Genomic DNA, 27,047 nt, shown 5'->3' with positions numbered 1-27,047 from the left:
CACTTCCTGTAGGAGGTACTTACGTCTGGCCTCGCTGTCTCCAGATTTCACATAAGTTGGGTCTACCAACTATCTCCCTCCACCATCCTGATTCCTCAGCTCACTCACCGGAATGAGAGCACCCTGGGCGTCCTTGCAGTCACACTCAATTCTGAGCACACACTTGTCATTACCCAACACATAGCCAGGTTGACAGAGGCAGCCCTCCTTGCAGGAAGGGACTTTAGGGCTAGTTCCCTCACAGCGGCCATCAGGGTCAAGGCAGGAAGGTTGACAGGAGGGAAGGCAGTCCGTGAAGTGGCTGTGGGCCGGGCACTGCAGAGCTTTGGAGTAGAGGGATGGTAGGGTTAGTGGAGAGAGCACAAGGAAGGCAAGGCTGTAAATATCAGACTAGGCAGAATGACCAACAGAGTTCGGGCTTTTCCCCTTCCTCTTAGTGTTCATTCACTGAAGATGGGCTATGTGTCCAACACGCAGGACAGACAGCAAGAATAGTTTCTTCTAGCTCAGTGTGGGAGACTAGCCCTGAGAAAGGAAGGACTCAGCCACACTCTATGTTCCCAGGATCCCTCCCTATTCAATTCCAGAATTCCTACTTGGACCCTTGAATCCATGACCTCCTAAGTGTGAACTAAGTGCCTTCTTGCCCTGCTTCAAACCCTTCCAGTCATGAGCACACCTGCTCCACCTCTCCCACGGCTCCCTTACTGATTTTCACACAGTTGCTGTTGCCATCATCGTTGTCCTTGCAGTAAGTCTCTGAAGGACACTGGAAATTCTGGCATTGGACAGTCCCTCCTGTGCAGGTACAGCTCTCGGTGCAGCCTCTAGGAGTCCAGGTCTTGCCTGCCTGCAGAAGCCATAGGAAGAGGAAGGGAGTGGGAAAGGGGCTGGTTCAAGGAAGACAGCCTTACTGCTATCTGCGGGACTTTCACTTCCTCTCCCATTCTCTAGGCCCATATCTATTGAGTCAACCATTAGTGCATGGAAACTATTTGAAAAAATACTGCATCTATGGATGGGACTTAGACTCTGACAGCGAGCTGCTAGCAACTATTTCAACAGAGAGCATCTGTCTAGAATTACTCAGTGAAGGGCTGTGGCATGACTCAGTGGTAGAACAAGTGCCTAAAATCATACAACAAGGGGTTAGGAATGGTTCTCAGGGAAGAGCACTTGCTTAGTCTATGCCAGGACAGGCTTTTCTTCACATCCCCAGGCCAGCCATATAGACACGAGCATCCCAGACTGACAGGAGCAGAAGAAAGAAGAGGGAGAGAAAGCCCAGGAGGAGAAGACATTCCCACTCTCCAAGCCCACTCACCGGGATAAGAGTGCCCTGGGCATCTTTGCAGTCACACTGAATTCTGGGTATACATTTGTCCTTATTGAGCACAAAGCCAGAGTTGCAGAGGCAGCCTTCCTTGCAAGTTGAGGGGACTTTGGGACTGGTGCCTTCGCAGTGGCCCTCCAGGTCCAAGCAAGAAGGTGGGCAGGAGGGAAGGCAGTCAGTATAGTGGCTGTTGTCTGGACACTGCAAAGCTATGGAGTAGAGGGAGAGTAGACGTATGGAGAGGACCAGAGGAAGCCCAAGAGGAAGCCCAAGGAAGCGCTTCTGTGCAGGGGTCAGACTCGATAGAATGACCAGCAGATCTTCTCCTCCCCACCTGCACAAGCATTCACTAAGCATGCCCCGTTTATCAATCCACAAGAGAAAAAGTAAGAAAAATGGGTCCCACAAGTCAGTGTTGAGACTAAGAGTGAGAAGGGACTCAGCCCAGCCATGGCGCCACAAACTCTTTCTCTACTGTGGTAACTTCTATCCCCAAACCTCTAAAACCCAAGCAACAAGAACTAAGCTCCTTTTTCTCTGTGTAACAGTCCTAGCTGTCCTGGAACTAGCTCTTGTAGACCAAGCTGGCCTCAAACTCATAGAGATTAGTCTGCCTCTGTCTCCCAAGTTCTGGGATTAAGGGCATGTGCCACCACTGGCCAGCTGAAAGCTCCTTCTTGTCCTGCCTCTAGTCCCTCCCTCCCTTCCCCCACGGCCCCCTTACTGATTTTAGCACAGTTACTGCTGCCATCATTGTTGTCCTTGCAGTGAGTCCCCGGGGGACACTGGAAATTCTGGCACTGGACGGTCCCTCCTGTGCAGGCACAGCTCTGGGTGCAGTCTCTGGAGATCCAAGTCTTGCCTGCCTGCAGAAGGCATGGCAAGAGACAGAAAGTGCGGAAGGGGAGGTTAGCTAGAGACAGCCTCATTTGTCTGACTTAGGTTTGCCCTCCCTATTGCTACCGCGGATCTACTGAGTCAGCCAACAACAGGTAGGAAATATTTAACAAGTATTTCCTTCTGTTTCTGTATGCACAACTCAGCAGAATAGAACCTGCCTACAATCTCCCAGTGAGCAGGTGGGGGGCATGAGCGATCAGCAACATTTCTGCCTGGAATCCTAGGTCAGGACACTGGGGGAGGGAATCTGTGGTAGAATGTTGGCCCTGAATCCTATAGTAGGGATTTAGGGAACATATAGCTCTTAGTGATGGGTGGTTGTGTGATTTTGAAGTAGAATACTTGCCTGGAATTCCCAGTGAGGGATGGGGAGTGGTTCAGTGGTAGTGTATTTGCCTACCCTGTGCCTGGATCTGAACAATCTTCACATTCTAGCACCAGCCATACAGGCTGGAGAATCCAAAATGCAGAGAAGCAGAAGAAATGAGTTAGTGGCTCCCAACCCTGCATGGGTGTTATTTTCTTTTTCTTTTTCTTTCTTTTTTTTTTTTTTTTTTTTGGTTTTTGAGACAGGGTTTCTCTGTTTTGGAGCCTGTCCTGGAACTAGCTCTTGTAGACCAGGCTGGTCTCGAACTCACAGAGATCCACCTGCCTCTGCCTCCCGAGTGCTGGGATTAAAGGCGTGCGCCACCACCGCCCGGCTCATGAGTGTTATTTTTGCTTGTTGGTTGGTTTGTCTGTTTTTGAGATAGGTTCTCACTATGTAGTCCTGGCTGCTCTGGAACTTGTTATATAGCTCAGGTTGGCTCTGAACTTTTAGAGACATACCTGACTCTGCTTTCCAAGTACTGGGATTAAATGCATGAGCTGTCACCATCCCCCCCCCCCCCCGTGTGTGTGTGTGTGTGTGCTTAGACATGAAGGTTAGAGGATAATCTCAAGTATTGGTATTCACGTTGTAGCTTGTATTTAAAAGTTCAGTATGTCTCTCTGTATCTGTCTTTTTCTCTTTGTTTTGGCCACGACAGCATACACAAGACTAAACTAGCTCTCAAGTTTCTAGGATTCTGCTGTCTTCTTTTCCCATCTCCCAGTATAAGCACTGGGGTTAGAGACATAGGCTACTGTGTTCATCTCACATGGGTTCTGGGGATTCAAACCAAGACCTGAATACTTGCAGGATGAATACTTTATAATGGAGCTATCTTCACAGACCCCAGTAATCCTACCATCTCTGTGCACTCACCGGGATGAGAGCACCCTGGGCGTCCTTGCAGCCACACTCAATTCTGAGCACACACTTGCCGTCATGTAGCACAAAGCCAGGTTCACAGACACAGCCCTCCTTGCAGGTGGAGGGGGCTTTGGTGCTGATCCCCTCACAGTGGCCTTCTGGGTCTGAGCAGGAAGCCAGACAAGATGGCACGCAGTTGGTGTAGAGGCTGTGGGCGGGGCACTGCATAGCTATGGGGCAGAGAGAGTGTGGTTAATGAAGAGGAACACAGGGTCAAAGCAGAATGCTCAAGAGAGGGTGGAGCTCCCCACGCCTTTTGTTACTCATTCAGCCAACATTTACTGAGTGTGAACTTTATGCCAAGTCCTAAGGAAAGCAGCGAGAGTAGAGCTCCTGGGACTGGAGAGGTGGCTTAGCAGTTAAGACTACTTGTTGCTCTTGTGGACCCAAATTAAGTTTGTCCTGTTCAAGAATCTCGTGTAAGTCAGGCTCCAGAGCATCTGATGTCCTCTGTGGCCCCTGCATGAACTCGCTCGGGTGCACATACCATATACAGACACACCGCTATACGTGGAATTATAAATAAAATCTTTACAAAGAACGTGTTTTCCAGGAGCATGTGGAGACTGGCAACTGAGAGACTAACAGTGAGAAAGGATCCAGCTCAGCCACGCCTCCCCACAACCCATCCCCGCAGTGGTACCTCTTATCCCAGATTTCATAGGCTCAGGGGACTAAGCTCCTTCTTGCCCCACCTCTGGTCTCCTCAGCCACGAGCACACCCTCCCTACCTTCCCCATGGCTCCCTTACTGATTTTGGTACGGTTGCTGTTGCCATCCGCCATGTCTTTGCAGTAAGTTCCCGAGGGACACTGGAAATTCCTGCACAGGATGACCCCTCCCACGCAGGTACAGCTCTGGGTGCAGCCTCTGTCGATCCAGGTCTTGTCTGCCTGCAGAAGCCAAGGGAGGGAAAGTGGGGGCATAGGATTTATTAGAGAGAGACAGCTTTGCCTCCTGTCTGAGGGATTTACCTTTGCCTTCCGTATCTGCAGGTTCTGTATGTATTCATTTAGCCAGCTATGGATGGAAGGTATATGGGGAGAAAATGAAGTGGACATATGCCTAGAATCCTCCAGTGAGGGACTAGGGGCATAACTCAGTGACAGAGCTGAGCCCTGAGAATTCTCAACTGGGGTTTGGGAGCATGGAGTACAGTTCAGATGTAGAACTTATGCCTAGAATCCTCAGAAGTAATAAGTGGGGCCGTGGGCAGGCTGTGGTTTAGAGATAGGATATCTGTTCAGAATCCTTCAAGAGGGTCTGCGCTATGGCTTAGAGGGAGAGCAACTACCTAGGAGCCATCATTGAGGACTGGGAGGACAGCTCAGTTGTAGAGTACTTGACTAGAATTTCCCAAGAGGGGATGTGAGGCCATAGCTTGTTCTCGAACCTTTACACTTACAGGACTAGCCATACAGACAGGCGCATCCCAGATGGAGAACAGCAAAAGGAATGAAAAAAGTGGCCCTTATCTCACTTTTTACAAAAAGTTTCAAGTGTTTATGAGTGGGAGCAGGAACACATGTATGTTCGGAGGTCGGAGGACAATCTTGAATATTGGTCCTGTCTTTTACTTTGTTCTGAGACTCTCTCTTCTTCCCTTCTTCCCACCCCTCTTTCCTCCCATCCACTCCCCCTGTCTTCACTGTCGTTCACTCTGTTCTCCATCTCCTAGTAGGAGCCCTGGGATTATAGACGCACACCACCAAGGCCTACATTGACTGAACAGATTCACACTCAGGTCCTCAGTTCTCTTCAGGAAATGTTTTACCCTGAGCCATTTCCCATCCCCCACACCCCACTTTAGACGTCCACTTACCGGGATGAGAGCACCCTGGGCGTCCTTGCAGCCACAGTGATTTCTGAGCACACACTTGCCATCATTAAGCACATAGCCGGATTCACAGACACAGCCCTCCTTGCAGGTGGAGGGACCTTTTGTGCTGGATCCCACACAGCGGCCATCAGGGTCCATGCAGGAAGGTTGGCAGGCGGGAAGGCAGTTGATGAACAGGCTGTATTCTGGGCACTGCAGAGCTATGGGGTGGAGGGAGACAAATTACTGGAGATGACCTAGAAATCCAAGTGAGCAAGCTGCAGAAACCAGACTAGCAGGCTGGAGATAGGACTCAGCCTTTAAGATTGCTTGCTTCTCTTACACGGGCCTTGAGTTCAGGTCTCAGCATCCATATAAGGTGGCTCAGCACCCCCTGTAATTCCACCTCAGGGGATGCAGCATCCCTTCTGGCCTCCACACGCACTGCACTCAGGTGCAAAACACACACACACATAGGCACCCCATTATACATGTATTAAAAACATCTTTAAAAATATTTCAATCTGCCAAGTCAATTTGGAGACCAACAATGTAAAGACTAACAGTGGGATCCAGCACAGCCACGGGTCCTCACATAGCTCCCCATCATGGTACTCCCATCCCAGATCTTAAAGACCAGGGGAATACCCTCCTCCCCTGCTCTCATCCCTCCAGCCATGAGCACCTTCCCCACCTTCCCCAGGGCTCCCTTACTGATTTTGATGCATTTACTGTTGCCATCCTCGATGTCCTTGCAGTAAGTCCCCGGGGGACACTGGAAGTTCCTGCACAGGATGGCCCCTCCTGCACAGCTGCAGGTCTGGGTGCAGCCTCTGTTGATCCAGGTCTTACCTAACTGCAGAAGCCAAGGGAGAGAAAGGAAGTCAGGACAGAAGGGCTGGTTAAAGGGAGAGAGCTTTACCTCCTGTCTGTACCTTTGCCTTCCCTGTAAGCAGATTCCAAATCTATCATAAACATGGAAGGAACAGATTTGGGGGAAAATGCATCTGGGGCTGTGGACATAGCTTAGTGGTATAGTGCAGATCTAGAGCCCTCCACTGGGGAGGTGACAGTGTTAGCGCTTAAGCCGAGAGGCCTCCACTGATGGCTTGGGAGCATAGCTCAGATACAGAAACTCTGCCTAGGATCCTCAGTGATGGTGGGGGTTAGAGAAGGTCAAGCAGAGCTATAGAACACTTGCCTAGAATCCTCCAGTGAGAGGCTGGGACCTGGCTAAGATTCCCCTGTGGAGAGAGTAGTGTAGTTCGTGGGCAGCCCCAGTCTTCAAGTGAGGTCTAGGTAGTGTAACCTAGTCTCATAGTTCCTGACCAGAATGTCCCTGGGAGGGGATAGAGGCATGGTTCAGCACCAAAGCACTTGCCTAACCTTTATCCATTCAGACAGGAACATCTCAATCAGAGAAAAGCAGAAGAAAGAAGGAAACAACCCCCAATCCTAGCTGTTTTCTTGCATGTTTGTTTTTGCCTTTGTTTTGAGACAGGGTTCACTTTGCAGACCTGGCTGTCATGGAGCTCACCTTGTAGATCTAGTTGGTCTCAAACTTAGGGGGATCCGCCTGCCTCTGCCTCTGTCTACCGAGTGCTGGGCCTAAAGAAATGTGCCTCCGTGGCCAGTACAATCTCAGTTTTATGACAACCAAGGCTGCAAAGTGAACCCTGTCTCAAAACAAAAGCAAATGCGTGCGTGTTTGTTTTCTTTGGAATGCCTGTAAATGATGCATGTATATGTGAAGACAGAAGAAAACCTCAAGCCTTGGTCCTCACGTTCTACTTTTTACTGAGATGCGTCTCTCTCTTTCTCCCTCCCTAGCCCTTAAGTTTCTGGAAATTCTCCTGTCCCTGACATCACCACTCCGCATCCTAGCAGGAGCCCCTGGGACTAGAGACAGCTAACGAGGATAGCTAACATGGCTTGTAGGGATTCAAACTCAGATTCTCATACTTGTAGAGCAAATGTTTTACACACTGAGCCATTTCCCATCCCCCACACCCCACTTTGGACGCCCACTCACCGGGATGAGAGCACCCTGGGCGTCTCTGCAGTCACAGTGAATTCTGAGCACACACTTGTCGTCATGGAGCACGTAGCCAGGTTCACAGACACAGCCCTCCTTGCAGGTGGAGGGGGCTTTATGGCTGATGCCCCTGCAGAGGCCATCTGGGTCCGAGCAGGAAGCCAGGCAGGAGGGAAGGCAGTTAGTGTAGACAGTGTGGGCTGGGCATTGTAGAGCTTTCGGATGGAGAGAAAGTGGGGTTAGTGGAGAGGAACACAATGATGTAAGGAAGCAGAGGAAATAAGGCTGTACCAAACGACCCACAGAGGTTGGGAACTTTTGCTTTTCTTTTGTTATTTCTTTAGCAAACATTTACTGAGCATGGGGTATGTGCCGAGTTATGAGGAAAGAAACTAAGAAGAGTGGACCTTGGACTGGAGAGAGAGTGGTTAACTTAGTGGTTAGTGTTGCTTGCTGCTCTTGTAGAAGATCTGAGTTCACCCGGGTTGAGTGGCTTACAGTTTCCTGTAATTTCCAGGGGCTCCAACACACACACACACACACACACACACACACACACACACACACACACAATCTTTAAAAAGAAGGAAGAGAACAAAAAGAAGGAGGAAGATCTCCCAAGTCTGTGTGAAAAACTAAGATCTGAGAAAGTATCACTGACCCAGCCATGGATTCCCAGAATCCTTCCCCACTGTGGTCTGTGGTGCCCTTAAACTCTCAGAATGTGATTTCTCTGATCCCCTCAGCCATGAGGACACCCTCCTCAATTTTCCCCATGGCTCCCTTACTGATTTTGGTGCAGCTACTGTTGCCATAATTGCTGTCAAAGCAATAGCTCCCTTGGGGACACTGAAAATTCTGGCACTGGATGGTCCCTTCCATGCAGGCACAGCTCTGGGTGCAGCCCCTGGAGATCCAGGTCTTGCCTGCCTGCAGAAGCCACAGGAAGAGAAAGGGAGGGAGAACTTGGCAGTGTGTTCTAGAGACAAGTTTACGGCCTGAATGGATTACGCACACACTCTAGAGAAGTAGAGCCCCCCATCTGCGGGGTCAACCATCCACAGTAGGTGGGAGATACTAGACTGGCGAGATGACTCAACATTAAGTGCGCCTGTCGATATTTACACTCCCCAAGTTTAGATTCCTGCACTCACACTGGGACCCTCAAAACTGTAACTCTAGTTCCAGGCTGTCTGATGGCCTCTTTTGGCCACTTCAGGCACGTGTACTCAGCTGGCACACGTTCACACAGACACTCAGATATACGCATAAATGAAGTTTATAAAATCTTTTTAAGTTGCATTTCGTGCTGGTGGATGTGGTTTGATGGTTGAAGGTCTGTGCAGAACCCCTCCCACTCCCAGTGAGGAGTTGAAGGCATGGCTCAGCAGTAGATTGCTTGCCTGGACCTTCAAATGAGTGACTGCTATGTGATAAAGAGCTAAATTCCTCGCCTGGAACTGCATGGTCACTCCCACTTAGACGACTAGTCCACTGAGTGCCAGGCCCTGATCAGTGCACACTCCAGGGTCAGCCATTCGGACATGAGCATCCTAGACTCAGGGAAGCAGAGGGAAGGATGAAGTTACCCCAAAACGACTCTCCACACCCACTCACCGGGATGAAGGCACCCTGGGCGTCTTTGCAGTCACACTGAAGTCTGGGCACACACTTGTCCTCATTAAACACAAAGCCTGGATGACAGAGGCAGCCCTCCTTGCAGGTCGAAGGAACTCTGGTGCTGACTCCCTCACAGTGGCCATCCAGGTTGGAGCAAGAAGGCAGACAGGAGGGAAGGCAGTGGGTGAATAGGCTGTGGGCCGGGCACTGCAGAGCTATAGGGTGGAGGGAGAGTGGGGTGAGTGGAGAGGTCCAGAGGGGGTTTGAGGAAGCAGAGGCTACAAAACCAGAGGAGATGGAAGGTTCAAGAGAACTTGAACATAGGTTGCTTTTTTTTCCTCCCAAACATTTACTGGCCACAACCTGTGTGCCAAACCCTTAGAAAAGAAAGTAAGAAGAATGGATCTTCTAAATGATTGTGGGGTACAAGCCATAGAGACACCCAGACTAAGAAATTACCCAGTACAAAAGTACCAATCCCCAGAATCTCTCCTCACTTTGTGACCTCCTGCCCTGCCCTCCCAGGCCCAGGAAAGCTCCTTCTTGCCTGCCCCTGCTCTGTCCAGCCATGAGCACCCTCCCCAGTCCTTTCTGCCGCTCCCTTACTGATTTTGATGCATTCACTGCTGACATCCTTGATGTCCTTGCAGTAAGTCCCCGAGGGACACTGGAAATTCCTGCAGTGGATGGCCCCTCCCACGCAGGCGCAGGTCTGGGTGCAGCCTCTGTTGATCCAGGTCTTGTCTGCCTGCAGAAGCCAGGGGAGAAAATGAAGTGAGGGCAGAAGGCTGCTTAGAGGGCAACAGTCTCATCGCTCTGAAGTGCTGACCTTTACCCTTCCTATCCGCAGGTTTCTTATTTAGTTAACCCATCATTGATGGAAAATTTGGGGGGAAATGACCTGTGTGATTGGTAGAGCACCTGCCTACAATTCCCATCAAAGTGCTTACAAAACAACCGTCCCTTGGAGGCCTGGGAGCACAGCGCAGTTCACACAGCTTCTGACTACATACAGTCTCCTGGTGGGGTTTGGATGTGGAGGCTCAACTATAGAGCACTTGTCTAGTATATTCCAGACCTGATCAACCTTCACACTCCAAGGCAACCATGTGTATAGAAAGGTACATCCCAGGTGCACAAAACACAAGAAAAGAACAAGTCGTCCCATCCCAATTTTCAAAACAATCTTTTTGTGTGGAGATGGGTTTATTTGTGTGTGCAGAACTAGGGCACATGTATCTGTAGAGGTCAAAGGATTCCACTTTGTATTGAGACAGCTCCACTCCCCCTCCTTTTTTCTTTTTACATGTCCTTCTCCACGAAGCACAAAGACTCCCTTGAGTTTCTAGGAGTTCTCTATCTCCTAGTAGGAGCCTGGACTACAGAGACAGGCTACCCAGCCAGTTTACGTGGGCTGTGGAGATTCAATTCAGATTCAAACCACATTCTAAGCCATCTCCCCACCCCGCACCATCCCAGTCTCCAAGCCCACTCACCGGGATGAGAGCACCCTGGGCGCCCTTGCAGCCACACTCACTTCTGAGCACACACTTGCCGTCATGCAGCACAAAGCCAGGTTCACAGACACAGCCCTCCTTGCAGGTGGAGGGGGCTTTGGTGCTGATCCCCTCACAGTGGCCTTCTGGGTCTGAACAGGAAGCCAGACAAGATGGCACGCAGTTGGTGTAGTGGCTGTGGGCAGGGCACTGCATAGCTATGGGGCAGAGGGAAAGTTGGATTAGTGGAAAAGCTCAGAGAGGCTCAAGAAGCAATGGCTACAGAAACCTGGTGGGGCTGAATGACCAACAGAGCTTTGAGGGTTTTAACTCTCTCATATTATTTATTCAGCAAACATTCACTGAGCATGGGATGTGTGCCAATCCCCCAAAGTAATGTCTTTCCAAGTGAATGTGGGAGACTAACCACGGAGAAGGTGCCCAACTGAGTTCTCTACTTTATCCCCCACCTATAAGGTCCAGAGAACTAAGCCCCTTCTTGCCCTGTCTGATCCACTGAGTCATGAGCAAACCCCCTCCACCTTCCCCCATGGTGGCTCCCTTACTGGTTTTGACACAGTTACTGGTATAATCTTCGTTGTCCAGGCAGAAAGTCCCTGAGGGACACTTGAATTTCTGGCATCGAATGACCCCTCCCATGCAGTTACAACTCCGGGAACAGCCTCTGGAGATCCAGCTCTTGCCTACCTGAAGAAGTCAGGAGAAAAGGAAGTCAGAAAGGAGGGGCTGGTTTGAGGTGGCCAGCCTCACCCGCTGTCTGAAGGGCTTCAGTCTACCCTCCCTAACTGTACATTCAGAATCTAGTGTGCCAATTAACCACAGGTGGAAAATATTTGGAAAAAGAAAAAAAGAAAACCACTACATCTTGTCAGGATGTAATGGCAAACACTTCTAATTCAAGTGCTCGGGAAGCAGAAGCAGGTAGATATCTGGAGTTCAAAGACAACCAGGGCTACATAGTGAGATTCTGTCTCAGGAAACAAAAACAAACACAAGGGCAAATGCTGCATCTGGGGCTGGCAGTACAGTTCAGGGGTGCAATGCTCGCCTGGACTCCTCCTGAGGGGGCCTAGAGTATAACTCACCCTTAGACAATCTGTCTATAAGCCGTACTGAAAGCCTGGGGTGTGGCTCAGTGGTAGAGCACCTACTACCTAGAATCCTCCAGTTTGGGGATAGAGGTGTGGCTCCTTGGTAGTGAGCCTGCCTAGACTATGGCAGGCCCTGACAAACCAGGGAAGGACATCCCAGGTGGAAAGAAGCAGAGGAAACTAGAAAGTGGCCACCAAACCTATTTTTTTTTAATATTTATTTATTTATTATGTATACAATCTTCTCTCTGTGTGTATGCCTGCAGGCCAGAAGAGGGCACCAGACCCCATTACAGATGGTTGTGAGCCACCATGTGGTGGCTGGGAATTGAACTCAGGACTTTGGAAGAGCAGGCAATGCTCTTAACCTCTGAGCCATCTCTCCAGCCCCCCCAAACCTATTTTTTTTTTTAAAAAAAATATTTGTATGTGTTTGTCTATGCTTGTGTGGGGGAGTGACTGGGGAAGGACTCATCCATCGAGGCCCGCGGACAAGCTCTAGTTTTTGACTCGTCTTCCATTCTGTGTTGAGATAGTCCCCCCACACCTCACTCTCTGCTGCTGTTCTCCACAAGACCAGCCAGCTCCCACTTTCTAAAGACTCTCCTGTCTCCCATCTCCCAGGAGGAGCACCGTAAGAGAACTACTACAGCAGTCATGTGGGCCGTGGCCATCTGAACCCAGATCCTCACCCCTGCAGCGTGTGGCTGTTCTTGGTAGTCAACTGACTACATCTGGAATGAACTAAAACCCAATGACTGGGCACACCTGTGAGGGATTTATTTATTTTTTTCTTAATTAAATAATTTGAAGCGGGAAGACCCACTTCTAATCCAGATCTTTGAGGTAGGAAGATCGACCTTTAATCCACCTGCTGGCAGCCCATATAAAAGACATGGAAAAAGGAAGCTTTCACATTGTCTGTCTGTCTCTCAATCTCTCTTTCTCTCTCTCTCTCTTTCTCTCTCTCTCTCTCTCTCTCTCTCTCTCTCCCTCTCTAATGCCAGTGAAGGAATGGATTTGCCAGTGAGAGCAAGCAGAGACTTTTTTGGGACTCTGGTGTATACTAAAGACCAGCAGAGAAATCCAGCCTCACAGACTGAACAACTATTGGATTCTTGGGCCTCCCATTTACAGGCAGCCACTGTTGGATTAGACTTACAGGGTAAACCATCCTAATAATTTCCCTTCCTATATCTAGAGAGATTCATTCTGTCGAGAACCCTGACGAATACACACAGCAAGAGATTTACCCACTGAGCCCGCTCAAACCAACTTTCTATACCAACTCACTGGGATGAAGGCACCCTGAGTGTCTTGGCAGCTACACTCAATTTTGAGCATACACTTGTCATCATGCAGCACAAAGCCAGGTTGGCAGACACAGCCCTCCTTGCAGGCGGAGGGGGCCCTGGTCCTGGCACTCTCACAGTGTCCTTCCGGGTCCAGGCAGGAAGGCAGGCAGGAAGGAAGGCAGTCAGTGTACTGGCTGTGGGCTGGGCACTGCAGAGCTAGGGGATGGAGGGAGAGTGGGGTTAGTGGGAAGAACAGAGGCAGACCACAGAAACCAGGCTGGGTAGAATGATCAGTAGAGCTTGGGAGTTTTCTTCCCCTTTTTGTTATTCATTTAGCAAACATTTACTGACTGTGTGCCATGGCTTGGAATAAAAAGGTAAGGATATGGAATATTGACGTGGATATGGAAGACTAACCTCTGAGAGCTAATGCTGAGAAGAGTACAGCCAAGCTGTGGATCCCCAGCATCCCTCATCACTGTGGGATTGCCTATCCCTAAGCTCCACCTTGCCCTGCCTCTCGTCCCTCCAGCCATAAGCACCCTCCCCACCTTCCCCCACGGCTCCCTTACTGATTTTGACACAGTTACTGCTGCCATCATTGTTGTCCTTGCAGTGAGTCCCCGAGGGACATTGGAAATTCCTGCACCTGATGGCCCCTCTCATGCAGGCACAGCTCTGGGTGCAGCCTATGGACATCCAAGTCTTCCCTGTCTGCAGAAGCCAAGGGGTGAGAAAGAAGCGGAGACAGAGGATGCGCTAGAGAGCCAGGCTTAGCCTCATGCCTGCATTGCTTACGCAGGCCCTCCTCACATTCAAGCTCCATATCTATTCAGCCAACCATGCACCAGTAGAAAACATCTGATTTTTAAAAAATGGCATTTGGGGCTGCAGGTTCAGAGACAGAAGACCTGTGTAGAATTTCCCAGTGAAAGTCTAAGGGTGTGGCTGAGCAGTACATTGCTTGCCTAGAATCACATCAGGCAGGGTGTGCTGCTTGGCTCAGAGTTAGAAGGCTTGCCTAGAATCCAGTACTAAGATGCTGGGGGCAAGGTTCATCCTTAGAGCCTTTGCCTGCTGTATGCCAGGCTCTGAGGACATAGGTCTTCACATTTCAGGGCCAGCCATACCGACAGGAATATCCCAAGCAGAGAGAAGCAGAGGGAAGGAGGAACGGACCCCAAGCCCACTCTCCACACCTACTCACTGGGATGAAGGCACCCTGGGTATCTTTGCAGCCACAGTGAGTTCTGGGTACACACTTGTTCTTATCAAGCACAAAGCCAGGGTGGCAGAGGCAGCCTTCTTTGCAAGTGAAAGGCACTTTGGGGTTTGTGCCCCTGCAGTGGCCGTCCAGGTTGGAGCAGGAAGGAGGACACGGGGGAAGGCAGTTGGTGTAGAGGCTGTGGGCCGGGCATTGCAGAGCTATAGGGAGGAGGAGAGACAGGTTATTGGAGAGGTCCAGAGGGACCCAAGGGAGTAGAAACTACAGAAGCCAGGCTGGGATGAACAACCAACAAGCTTAGGAGAGTGTTTTCAGTCTTTTGCCATTCACTTAGCAACCGTTTACTGAATGTGGGCTGTGTGCCAAGCCCCTAGGAAAAAAAGAAGACGGATCTCCCAAGTTAATGGGAGAGATTAACCATTTAGAGATTTAAAATGAAAAGGAACACAGCCCAGCCATGCGTCCCCGGAGTCCCTCTCCACTGTGGTGCTTCCTATCTCCCAACTCTTAGGTCAGGACACTGACCCCGCTAGCCATGAGCACACTCTTTCTACCATCCCTGGGATTTCCTTACTGATTTTGACGCATTTGCTGCTGCCATCTTCATTGTCCTGGCATTGAGCCCCTGAGGGACACTGAAAATTCTGGCACTCAATGGCCCCTCCAATGCAGACACAGTTCTGGGTACAGCTACTGGAGATCCAGTTCTTGCCTTCCTGCAGAAGCCATGAAAAAAGAAATATAGTGAGGGGGAGAACTGCTTCTGGAGAGACAGCCTTCCCTCCTGCTGAGGACCTTGTTCTTTTAGCCTGCAGGTTTCACTCTACCAAATTAAAACACACACACACACACACACACACACACACACACACACACACAGATAGAAAAATATAAAAAAAAAATTGCATCTGAGGCTGGAGGTGGAGCTGAGTGAAGAGCCCCGGTGTCCAGTCCTTTATCAATGGCTGAAAAGCATCAGGCCCTGACCAGCTTTCATACTCCAGGGCCATGCATAGAGAGACGTTCATTCCAGACTGAGAGAAGCGATGCAAAGGAGAAAGTGGTCCCCACTCCTATCTCTACGCCACTCACTGGGACGAAGACACCCTGGGCGTCTTTGCAGCCACAATGAGTCTTGAGCACACACTTGTCATTATTCAGCACGTAGCCCGGTTGGCAGATGCAGCCCTCCTTGCAGGTGAAGGGGACTTTGTGGCCAGAGTCCTCGCAGCGGCTGTTGGGGTCCAAGCAGGAAGGTGGACAGGAAGGAAGGCAGTTTGTGTAGTGGCTGTGAGGAGGGCATTCCAGAGCTACGGAGTGGAGGGAGAACAGCATCCGTTACATCAGTTATGAGGGCCAGAAGGGGCCAAAGGAAGCAAAGGCTGCAGAAACAACATAGTTTGTCCCCGCTTTTTATCCATTCCACACTGACTGAGTACGCATGAGCTGTGTGTTAGCCCTGAGGAAATAAATAAATGAATAAGGTTCTTTTAAATTAATGTGAGAAACTTAGCCAGGCCAGTCAGCAATAGCAAAGTGACCTTCATGTCCTCAGTCCTCCTAGACTTATGTGTATAGGACATATTGCTATAATGGGGACGCAGGACAGGGAGGAGAAACTGCCACGGGATTTAAAATGGTCTTTCAGGGAAATAGCTGTGTGTGGTGCCTCAGAGCTGTACCATCAGCACTTGGAGTACAGAGGCAGGAGGATCCAAACTCAAGGCCACTGTCAGCTACATAAGTAAGTTTAACAACAGAGAAAGACAGGGCTGAAGAGATTTCCCAGAAATAAAGGTGCTCGTTAGCAAGCCTGAGGACCCGAATTGGATTTTCGGGATGTCAGTGAGAGGAGAGAATTAATTCCTGAAAGTTGTCCTCTGACCTCCACATGTGTGTTCTTACATGTATGCATATACACACACATGCACACACACATACACACACAATAAAATGTAATAAACAAAGCAAAACAGAGAGTGACCAAATGGAACATACACTGTATTCATGAATAAGGAGCGTCAGCAATATGCTGTTCACATCAATTATTCCTCAGCGAATTAACTTGCTCCTCCCCCATCCCCTCACTGAGAGATTCTAGGCGATCACTCTACCCCTGAGCTACATTCCTAGCCTGGCTGACTTAGCATGTATATTACATCATATATCTTAAGCTACTTAGAGATGGTTAAAAGTCTATTGGAGGGTATACACAGGTTCTATGCAGACTCTATGCCATTTATGAAAGGGACTTAAGCATCCTCAGATGTTGCTACCCTTGGGGTTCCTGGACCCAATCAGACCCCTGCTGATATGGACAATTATAAGTACTAAAAAGTTTTAATCATCCCACTTGCTTTGCATTTTAAGATATCTTACTTACGTGGGTATGTGTGTGTGCATGCATGTGTATGTGTATCTGTGTAATGTGTATAAGGGTGCTCACAGAAGCCAGAAGAAGGTATTAGATGCCCTGGAGGCAGAGTTACAGGGGTTTGAGAGTCAGCTGATGTGGATGTTGGAAACTGAACTTGGGGTCCTCTGCAGGAGCACTTAACTGCTGAGCCATCTCTCATGCTTTAAAATTTTAAAGGATCTTCATTTATGGTGAGGGCTACACAATTGTAGAGATCCCAAAATTGTTCTTACCTACTGAGTCATCTCTCTGGCCTTAATGTTTGTTTGGCTATACAACTGAGCCAGTGCTCTTAACCTCTGAGCCATCTCTCCAGCCCCCCCCCCCTTTTTAGGTTACAGGGAACATACCTATTACCCTGGTGTTCAGGAGGCAAAAGCAAGAGAACCTTGAGTTTGAGGCCAGCCTAAGCTACAGAGATATGTGGGGAGAAACGGGGTCTGGGAATAGCTATGGGGTGACTCCAGGGGAGACTCACGGCAGAAGCTGCTGTTCCTCCATATAGGTGGCTTGAGCCCCTGTTTCTGGCAGGCATCCTGGAAGGACTGAAGAGCCTCACAGAGGGCACGGAAGAGTTCTCTGAATTCACAGAAGTTGTTCATACATCCCAGCAGGAAGGGCTTAAGGGATACCCGGGAAGCACACTGGGCCCAGGTAGGACCCTGGAGAGCAGTCTGACAGTTTGCTTGGGCTTTCTGGAAGTCAGTGGGCCTGCAGTTTCTGTTCATGATCTCCTGTTGCTCCACTTGGATATTCTGCTCTTCGATTTTCTGGCAACTAGAACAGGAAAAGCAAGGGCTCAGAAGAGCTGGGCGTGGTGATGGATGCTGTGATCCCAGTACTTGGAAAAGGGGAGGCTGGAGGATCAGAAGTTCAGAGCCGAGGCTGGTGAGAAAGCTCAGCAGGCAAAGCACTTGCCACCAAGCCTCAGGACCTGAGTTCGGTCCTTGGAACCTACATAACAGAAAGGGAGAGAATGGATTTATATAAATTGTCCTCTGACTTCCACACATGCACCATGGCACGTGTACACACACAAACACAATTCATAAAATTAAAAGAAAATGTTTTAAGTTGCTCAAGGAGGCTGGAGAGATGACTTAGTGGTTAAGAACTTGTTGCTCTTGCAGAGGAGCCAGGTTCAGTTCCCAGTACCCACACGATAGTTCACAAGCATTCATAACTCCAGTTTCAGGGGATCCAGTGTCCTCTTCTGATCACGGTGGGCACCAGGAACACATATGGTACACAAACACACCTACAGGCAAAACACTCACACACATAAAATACAATAGAAATCTTAAAAAACAAAAAGTTGCTGGGCAGTGGTGGAGCATGCCTTTGATCCCAGCACTTGGGAGGCAGAGGCAGGAGGATCTCTGTGAGTTCAAGGACATCCTGGTCTACAGAGTGAGCTCTAGGACAGCCAGGGTTATGAAAATCAACCTTGAAAGAAAGTTAGTTGTTCAAGGTCATTTTTAGCAAAAGTGAGTCTAAGACTGTCGTGTACTATGTAAGATTCTGCCTTAAATACACACACACCATATATAACCAATAACAATAAATTTAAAATGGAAGTTGGGAATGTAGTTGCAGGGTAGGGCCCTTGCCTTGCATGTCTGAGGTCCCCTGTACTGCAAAAATAAAAGAAGCTAAGTATGGTGGTGCGTGCTTGCAATCCTAGTGCTCAGGAAGCAATGGCAAGAGGATGTTGGTGAGTTCAAAGCTAACCTGGTCAATTTATTAAGTCCCAGGCCAGCCAGGGCTACACAACAAGACCCTGTCCTGAAAGGGCAGAAGGAAAAAAAGGAATGGAAAGAAGGAGGAAGGGAAAGAGGAAAAGAAGAGGCAGAAATTACGAACAGGTGGCCAGACTTAGAAGACCATTACTTTGGGTCCATGTGCTTATCTTTCCAGCTCTCCATGAACTCCTGCTCATCCTGGGCTAGTTCATCACTGGATGTCATGAGTTCATCCTCTTCTTCACCATTGAAATTCCCACACACACCGCAGACCTGGAGGGCAGAGAAGAGTAGGTTTTCAGGGCTAAAAGGGTAGAAAGGTTTTTCTTTTTCTTTTTTTTTTTTTTTTGGTGCTGGGGTGAAACCCAGGGCTTCGAGCAGGTATTCTACACCACTGAGCTACAGACCTCATTGCCTTTTCATTATTTTAACTTTTATTCTTTGGAAACAGAGTCTTCTGTACCCTAGGCTAGCCTCAAACTTGATGTGTAGCTGAGGATGACTTTAAATTATTGATCTTTCTGCCTCCAGCTCCTAAGTGGCGGAATTACAGGCTTGTACTACTACACATAGCTTATGCATTGAAGGAATGAACCCAGGGCTTCCTGGATAGTAGATAGGCACTCTTCCAAAAGAAGTAAAACTTATGCCTTCTAATATTTGAGACACGGTCTCTTTGTGTTATCCTTTCAAGTGCAAGGATTGGAGACGTGTGGCCAAAATGCCAGGTGCTAAGAGCATTTTTCATTGATGCATACTTGTCATCTATAAATAGACAGGAACACTTGGCCTTCTTCCTCTACTCTGGAGAGTGACCTCTTTGGTGTGTTCGAATGGGGTACCATTTTATCCCCCAAAAAGTCACCTCCCCACCAACACAGCCAGTTGTTTCCCTTCTCACCTTTCCATTAGAGGATGCAGGGATTTTGATATCTAAGAAATTGTTGCTCTCAAATTTGACTTGAACTTCATCCTTAATTGTGACAATGGTATAGACGTCTTCAGTTGTGATGCTGACTCCTGGGATCTGGGTCGTGGCAGGAAGGGTGACCAGCGTGTCATTGATCTGAAGAGGAAGACAGAACCATGAGTACATGAAGAAACCAGAAGCCTCTCCTTCCAGACTTTGCTCCTCCTCCCACCCACTGTACCTAGCTCACCAGGACTGAATGGCGCTCTTGCAGAGTGACTCGGAAGCTGAAGATGTCAATGTATAGCTGATAGACACTGAAGGTCTTGGGTTTGGTGCGGGTATGCTGGTCAGCCTTGGCACTGATGGTGAAGAAAGGCAGGTTCATGCTGGGGTGGCAGACTTTGACCATGATGTAAGTACACATGTCTTGGATAGGATGGCTATGGCCATCGAAGCTCACGATCTGGGAATCCTCTGAGATATGACACTCTCCCATCTCTGTGGAGAAAGAGGTGGATGAGGGATCATTCCAAGATCCCTAGGAACATAGTTCATCCTTCTCTCTAGTCCAGGCCAGAGAGGCCCAAGAGAGCAGGGACCACATTAAAGAAAAGAATCAAAGGGCAGGTAAGATGTGACTCACGCTGCTGGGGACTTATGCCATGTGTGGTAGTTTGAATGTAAGTGACCCCCATAAGCTCACAGAGTGGCCTTATTAGGAGGTATAGCCTTGTTAGAGGAAGTGTGTCTCTGTGGGGGTAGGTTTTGAGGTCTCTTTTGCTCAAGCTACACTCAGTGCGACAGACAGTTCACTTCCTATTGCCTGCAGACGAAGATGTAGAACTTTCAGCTCCTTCTCCTGCACCATGATTGCCTTAATGTCATCCACCATGAAGATAATGGACTAAACCTCTGAACTGTAAGCCAACCCAATGAAATGTTCTCCTTTATAAGAGTTGCTTTGGTCATGGTGTCTCTTTGCAGTAAATGAAACCCTAAGACACCATGGGAGAGCAGGTGTAGGCCAGTGAGATGAGGGAACAGGTAAGGACACTTGCAGCCAGGCCTGAAAACACAACTCTGATTCCCAGAACCCACATGGTGGAAGAAGAGAACTGATTGACATAAGTTGTCCTCCATGTGCACAGGTTCCTGCTGACTTCGCCACACAAAATAAATAATAAATGTATTCTTAAAAAAAAATTAAAGAAAGAGCTAGGTATGGTGGGACATGCCTAAAATCCCAGTACTTGGGAGGTAGACAGAGGAAGATCAGAAGTTCAAGACCAGCCTAGGGTAGGGGAGAGGGAATGACAGTGTGAGTTCTGCTACAGGTCCTTCAGATATAGTCAGGCTACGTCAGACTCAGCATAACAGGGGATGTAGGGAAGAAGGTGGAGGACTTAGAAAGCCGCTCCTAGTGACTGACGGTTCCCTTGCAGGATGCCCTGCTTACCTGCAGCACAGCGCAGCAGCCCATTCTGGCGCAAGCACACATGGTTGGCCTCACAGGCCGTTTGGTTGCAGGTGACATTGCTGTGGACTGAGCACGTGCAGAGGGTGGTGCAGGTCTTCTCTGTGTACCAGCTCTCCCCCAACTGTGGGGCATGGCCAATCCAAAAGGGTAACTGCGTTTGGTCCCTTCCCTTCCCCCATCTTTTTCCCTTCCTTCCCTCCCTCCTTCCCTTCTCCTTACTCTTTCCTCCCCTCCCTCCCTTCATTTTCTCCATTTTCCTCCTCTTCCTCAACCTCTGTTCTTCTTCTATCTGTCCATCTATATTTTCTATGCAACAGAGTCTCACTATGTAGCCCAGGCTGTCCTTGAGTTCATGACCCTTCTGCCTCAGCCTTCCCCAACACCAGGGTCTAGATCTATTTTTCTGTCTCTCAGTATCTAGCCTTTGTCCTCATCCCCACTCTGTCCGGTCCCACTTTTTCTTACTCTGAGGCTTCCACTTCCTCTTGCCTCCCCATACCCACATGAAGCCAGAAAGGGAGACCATCCCTGCCATATAGCCTCTCACCAGGTGGTAGGAGCCGTCCTGGTCACTGCAGCCACACTGTCTGAGGGGCACACAGGTAGTTCCACTCAGGATGTGGCCTGTCTGGCATTCACAGCCCTCGACACAGGGCAGGGTTGGACAGTCTCTTGGGCTGCTTAGGGTGAGGCAGGTGGCTGGGCAGGGGTTGGCACAGGGGTTATAGCTGCTCCTGGGTGGGCACCTCAGAGCTAAGAAGAACACAAATGTTAAGAACGACAGAATGGCATTGCTATCTCCTGACCTCGGAGTGACAGTCCCTGGGAAGGTTCACTGATGAATGAGGAACCCTAGTCCATCTGGGGGATAGGTTTTTAAATCTTTTTCTGTTTTTGAGGCAGGGTCTCATGTAGCCCCAGCTAGCCTTGAACTTGCTATGTAATCAAGTATGCTCTTGAATTCCTGATCCTTTGCCTTCATCTTACCTGTTCTAGGATTAGAACCATGCCTTATTTTATTAATTAATTAACTGGCTGACCATTACAGGGTTTGGTTCTGTAGCCCAAACTGACCTCATAATCCTCTTTATTCAGCCTCTTGATTCTAGGGTTGCAAGCATGGACTACCACACATGGCTCTCATAGCTCTACAATGAACTATTATGTAGGCTTCCAACGGAAGTATGACCTGGGCACAGCAGGCAGGACACACCTAAAAGCTCAGGAGGCTGATGCACTGCTAAGAGTTCAAGGTCAGCATGAGCTATATGACACCTGTCTGAAATCCTATCTTCCTCCTCAGCCATGATGAATGCCCTGGTATGTGCTACAACATGGATGAACCTGGAAAATCACGCTAAGTGAAAGAAGTTAGTTACCATAGGACACATACTATATGATTCCTTGTGTGTGTAAATGTTCACATGTGTGTGGATATATGTGTGGGGATGGGTGTGTATGGGCGAGGATGTTAAAGGTAAAGCCTAACTTCCGGTATCATTTCTCAGGTGCTGTCTACTTTTTTTGAAAGAGAGAGAGAGAAACAGACAGACAGACAGACATGCACAAAGAGAGGGGGAGAGAGATAGAAGACAAAGAGAGAAAGGGGAGAGATAAAGAGAAAGGGTATAATCTATGCAGTCCCGACTGGCCTAGAACTCCCTAAATAGCCCAGGCTGACCTTGAACTCCTGACCTTCCTGCCTCCACCTCTCAAGTGCTAGGATTACAAGTACCGAACAACCACTACTATTCTTACAGGAAGCTAAGTTTGCAGAGAAAGGGGGCTGAGGTGGGGGATGGAGTGTTGACAGGTCAGACTTCCAGCTGGGAAAGAAAAGGTTCAGGTGATGGATGGTGGTAGGGATTGATGGCTGGAGAACAAAGTGAATGCCCTTCTTACCAGTCAATTTTTTTTGATTTGTACACTTAAAAATGCTCAAAATAGTTTGGACATTTTATACAAATGGTGTCACATACAACCCTTTGTGGCTTCTCTAGTAAGCAGAGTTTTCAACATTCATCCCTATTGAGCTAGAATTTCATTCTTTTTCCAGCTACACAATTGTAGGAATGTGCCCCATTCTGTCTATCAACTGCACAGTAGATAAGACATTTGAATTGTTCCCAATCTTTTTTGCTCTTGGTATGGTCTTGCTAGATAGCACAGGTTGGCCTCCAACCATCCTTCTCCTGCCTCTGACTCCCAAGTACAGGGATTACAGGTAAGCACCTAGCCCAGACTTGCATCCACTTGTTGGCTGTGAGGAAAGGTGTTATAGACCTAGATGGATGAATTGTGGTTCAAATAAGTTATTGTCCTCAGCACGCATGCCAGACTGGATTGCAGGTCAGATGATAAATCTACTTTAATTATTTTTAGGAACTGCCATACTGTTTTCCCCAAATGGCTAAAATGGGGGGGTTTAACTCCACGGTGGTGGGTCTGCCCAGTATACACAGAGCCCTGGGCTTGATCCTTAGCACTACGAAGAGGGAAAAGGAGGCTGTAAATCTCAAATCCCAGCAGGCAAGAGGGTGTTTTTTTTTTGGGGGGGGGGGGTTCAAGACAAGGTTTCTCTGTAGCTTTGGAGCCTGTCCTGGAACTAGCCCTTGTAGACCAGGCTGGCCTCGAACTCAGAAATCTGCCTGCCTCTGCCTCCCAAGTGCTGGGATTAAAGGCGTGTGCCACTACCACCTGGCAAGAGGGTGTTTTGAGAACACTCTAGACTGTACAGAAGTTCAAGGCCAAGCTACTTACCAAGGCTCTGTCTCAGAAACCAAACAAACGGGATTGGGAAGATGGCTAAATGGGAGAAGTGCTTGCCAAGTAACTGCAGACTAGAATTGGGATCCCCAGCAACGGCATAAAAACTGGGTGGGCGTGGCTGTCTACCTGTAATCCAACAATTCAGAAGGCTGAGACAAGGGATCCCAGGGTCAAGCTGGCTAACTGGACTAGCCCATGAAAAAGTTCCAGGTTTATTGAGATACCCTGCCTCAGCAAATAAAGTGGAGAAAGATCAAGGGAGACACCTGAGGTCAACCTCTGGTTCTCTCTCTCTCTCTCTCTCTCTCTCTCTCTCTCTCTCACACACACACACACACACACACACACACACACACAGAGAGACATGGACATACATATCTGCATACATATGTGCCTACACATGTAAAAATGAATATGCAGGGGCCAGTAATGGATCAGAGGATAAGTAAGTGTGCTTGCTGACAACCTGCTGACCTGAGTTTTATCACCAGGACCCTCATGATGGAAGGAGAGAACCAACTCCTGCAGTTGTTCTCCAACCTCCACATGCACACTATGGTTTGCACATACATGCACACGTGAAAGAAAGGAGTGCATACCCACATGCACACCACACACAAATACACAGTAAAAACCAACAAATCCAAACAGAAAACAAAATAAATTTAAAGCAATTTAAAGACTGCTTCTGGCCAGAAGGATGGCCCATGCCTTTAATTCCAGCACACAGGAGGGAGAAGGCAGGCGGATCTCTCCACCTGATCTACATAGCCAATTTCAGGCAGCCAGGGTCCCACAGTGAAACCCTGTTTCAAGATTAATTAATTAATTAAAAATACTTTTTTTAGCCAGGCAGTGGTGACACACGCCTTTAATCCCAGCACTCGGGAGGCAGAGGTAGGCAGATCTCTGTGAGTTCGAGGCCAGCCTGGTCTACAAGAGCTAGTTCCAGGACAGGCTCCAAAGCTACAGAGAAACCCTGTCTCGAAAAGCCAAAAAAACAAAAGACAAAAAAAAAAATACTTTTTCTAAAAAGGAAGAAGAGGACAATAACTAGACACAAGGCCAAAGTTTTGATGATATAAAAATCAGACAGATTCAAGCATGGTTGGTATACACCTGTAATTCCAGCTCCTCTTCACTTACACAGCAAGTTGGAGGCCAGCCTAGGTTACACGAGATCCTGAAATCCTGCCTTAAAAAAGGGGTGGGGCATGGGGGGAGGGAGGCTCTGGCACTGTAAAACAGAGCCAAGCTGAGAGAGGCAGAATGGAGAAGAGAAGAGAGCTTCCTGTGGGTGTGGATGCAGGCTGAGGAGCAGGGCTGAGAGATGGGAGAGGATGGGGTTCTCAGGATTCAGCAGGGGTGTAGGAGCTAGAGGAGGATCACTCACGGCAGAAGGTGCTGTTGCGCCAGGTAATCACTTGGCCAGCTTGGGCACACAGCGATGCATAGGCCTGCAGGGAGCGGCACAGGGCCAGGATGTCTCCTTTGGTCCCACACTGGCCGTACACACAACTGGAGAAGCTGGCCTGCGGGGGCACTGCTTCGTGACAATTGGAGAAAGGTCCTGGAGGACAAGACAAGGTCGGGGAGAGGAGAGTGAGCCCTGTGAGCAAGCTGGGCCTTGAGGCTTCTGTATAGCTGGTTTAGGGGATGCATGTGTATCTGTGTGTGTGCACAAATGCATGCGTAGACCAGAGGACAACCTCATTTCAGTCCTCAGGATTCATCCACCTTGGGGTTTAATTTTTATTACTATTATTATTACTGCGTGTCTATAATATATCTGTATGGGCATATGTGCTATGGCATGTGGAGGTCAGAAAACAACTATGTAGAGTTAGTTCTTTCCTTCCAAATTTACATGAATTCTGGGAACAAAACTCAAGTCAGAGCACGAACCTTTACCAACTGAGCCATCTCACTGGCCCACCTCATCTATACTGTGTGTGTGTGTGTGTGTGTGTGTGTGTGTGGTATAGAGACACATGTGCCGCAGCACATATGTGAAGGTCAAAAGACACCCACAGGAGTCAGTTCTCTCCTTCCATATGGGTCACAGGGATCAAATTTGATGGCAGGCACCTGTGTCCTGCAAGTCATCTTTCCAGTCTTCCATCTTGCTTTTTGAGACATGGTCTATCATTGACCAGGCTGGAACACACCTAGTCAGCTAAGCTGGTTAGCTGTGAGCTCCAAGGATTCGCCTATCTCTGTTCTCTCAGCCCCGGGATTACACATGTGGACCAACATGCCTGGGCATTTTTATAAAAGTTATTGTTTTGTGAGAAAGGGGTATATATGCATGCCACAATACCCATGTGGAGGTTAGAATACAACTTTCTGTAGTTGGTTCTGTGGGGATTCCAAGGACTGAACTCCGATCTTCAGGTTTGACGGTTAAGTGCTTTTACTCTCTGAGCCATCTTTCCAGCCCCACATTCGGGTTTTGTATTTGGGTTCTAGGGATTGCAGTCAGGTCCTGTGCTTACAACACACGCACTTTCCAACTGCGCTATCTCCTCTGCTGTTGCACAGCTAACTTCATGTCCACTTGCACCAAAGCCTGGATGTAGTCTGGCATGGAATCACAGGCCTGTAATCCCAGCACGTGGGAGAATGAGGGAGGAGGAGCACCATGATTTTGAGGCTAGCTTGAGCTACATAGTGAGACTGAGCCCACCCTGGTCTGAAACAGGCCTTATCTGAAAAAACAAACATGGTCTGGAAATGTAGCTCAGTTGTGCTTGCCTGGTGCACCCTGGTTTTGATCCCCAGCACCACATGAACTGGATGTGATGGTGAACATCTGTGACCCCAAGCATTCAAGAGGTAGAGGCAGGAGGATCAGAAGTTCATTGCCATCCTTGGCTACATAGCAGGTTCAAGGCCAGCCTGCAAAACACACACACACACACACACGACCTTGTCTCAAAACAAAAACAAACAAAAACCAAAACAACAATGGCAAAACCAGGAGCACTAGGAACCTGTGCTGAGAAGGCCTGCCAGGCATGGCTCCTAAGAGATAGATAGTCTGTACTCCTGCCGGCCTCCCTGCCTTTCCGTCTGCTGCTTCTCTGGCTTTATCCCATCGTGACCTGTTCCACCTCTTGTCCAGGGCAGAGGACAAAGGGCACTGGGAGGAGACGCTTCTCACCAATAGGGTTCATCAAGATGGCGCATTTTTTAGTCCAGGCGTCGTCCATGCTGTTCTCTTGGCAGCTGGAGGACTTGCCCCCAACTACAAAGCAGCTGCAGGAGGAGGAGAGGAGAGGTTAGAAAGGCTAGGTTTGAGGGAGAATCCTCCAAACTGAAGCTAAGCCATGGAGAGGGGAAATGGGAAGGAAACACGTTGGCGCCCTCAAGTGGGAAGGCCAGGGGACACATTAGGAAGGAAGAGGCTAGCGGCCAGTGGGGCTTCTCAAACCTCGGCGTCAAAGGCAAGGATGAGAGGAGTCAGCTGGCACAGGCCTGAGGAGCCAGAACCATTTCATTAAACTTTTTACATTTTTTGGGGGACAGGGTCTCCTACATAGCCCTGACTGTCCTAGAACTCACCATGAAGACCAAACTGGCCTCTAACATAAAGAGATCT

The 27,047-nt window shown here is 48.9% G+C and overlaps 1 protein-coding gene across 1 annotated transcript in view; it reads right to left on the bottom strand.

Annotated features, from left to right (window-relative positions):
• Positions 1–27,047, bottom strand: part of Zan (zonadhesin) — an 84,341-nt gene that overhangs the window by 26,007 nt on the left and 31,287 nt on the right. The window contains 27 exon segments of the mRNA XM_041648071.1: positions 109–323; positions 709–850; positions 1,325–1,542; positions 2,058–2,199; positions 3,480–3,697; positions 4,279–4,420; positions 5,350–5,567; positions 6,061–6,202; positions 7,379–7,596; positions 8,170–8,311; positions 8,999–9,216; positions 9,608–9,789; positions 10,466–10,715; positions 11,064–11,205; positions 12,903–13,120; positions 13,477–13,618; positions 14,112–14,329; positions 14,704–14,845; positions 15,222–15,439; positions 17,024–17,322; positions 18,436–18,560; positions 19,189–19,353; positions 19,439–19,698; positions 20,657–20,798; positions 21,225–21,430; positions 24,840–25,016; positions 26,610–26,704. Of these exon segments, the coding sequence (XP_041504005.1) occupies positions 109–323; positions 709–850; positions 1,325–1,542; positions 2,058–2,199; positions 3,480–3,697; positions 4,279–4,420; positions 5,350–5,567; positions 6,061–6,202; positions 7,379–7,596; positions 8,170–8,311; positions 8,999–9,216; positions 9,608–9,789; positions 10,466–10,715; positions 11,064–11,205; positions 12,903–13,120; positions 13,477–13,618; positions 14,112–14,329; positions 14,704–14,845; positions 15,222–15,439; positions 17,024–17,322; positions 18,436–18,560; positions 19,189–19,353; positions 19,439–19,698; positions 20,657–20,798; positions 21,225–21,430; positions 24,840–25,016; positions 26,610–26,704 (4,996 nt within the window).

Source organism: Microtus oregoni, unplaced genomic scaffold (assembly GCF_018167655.1).
Source record: "Microtus oregoni isolate MIOR12 unplaced genomic scaffold, Mior012 000003F_ref0000135, whole genome shotgun sequence".
Classification (NCBI taxonomy): Eukaryota; Metazoa; Chordata; class Mammalia; order Rodentia; family Cricetidae; genus Microtus; species Microtus oregoni.
This window is presented reverse-complemented; position numbering and strand designations above follow the sequence as displayed.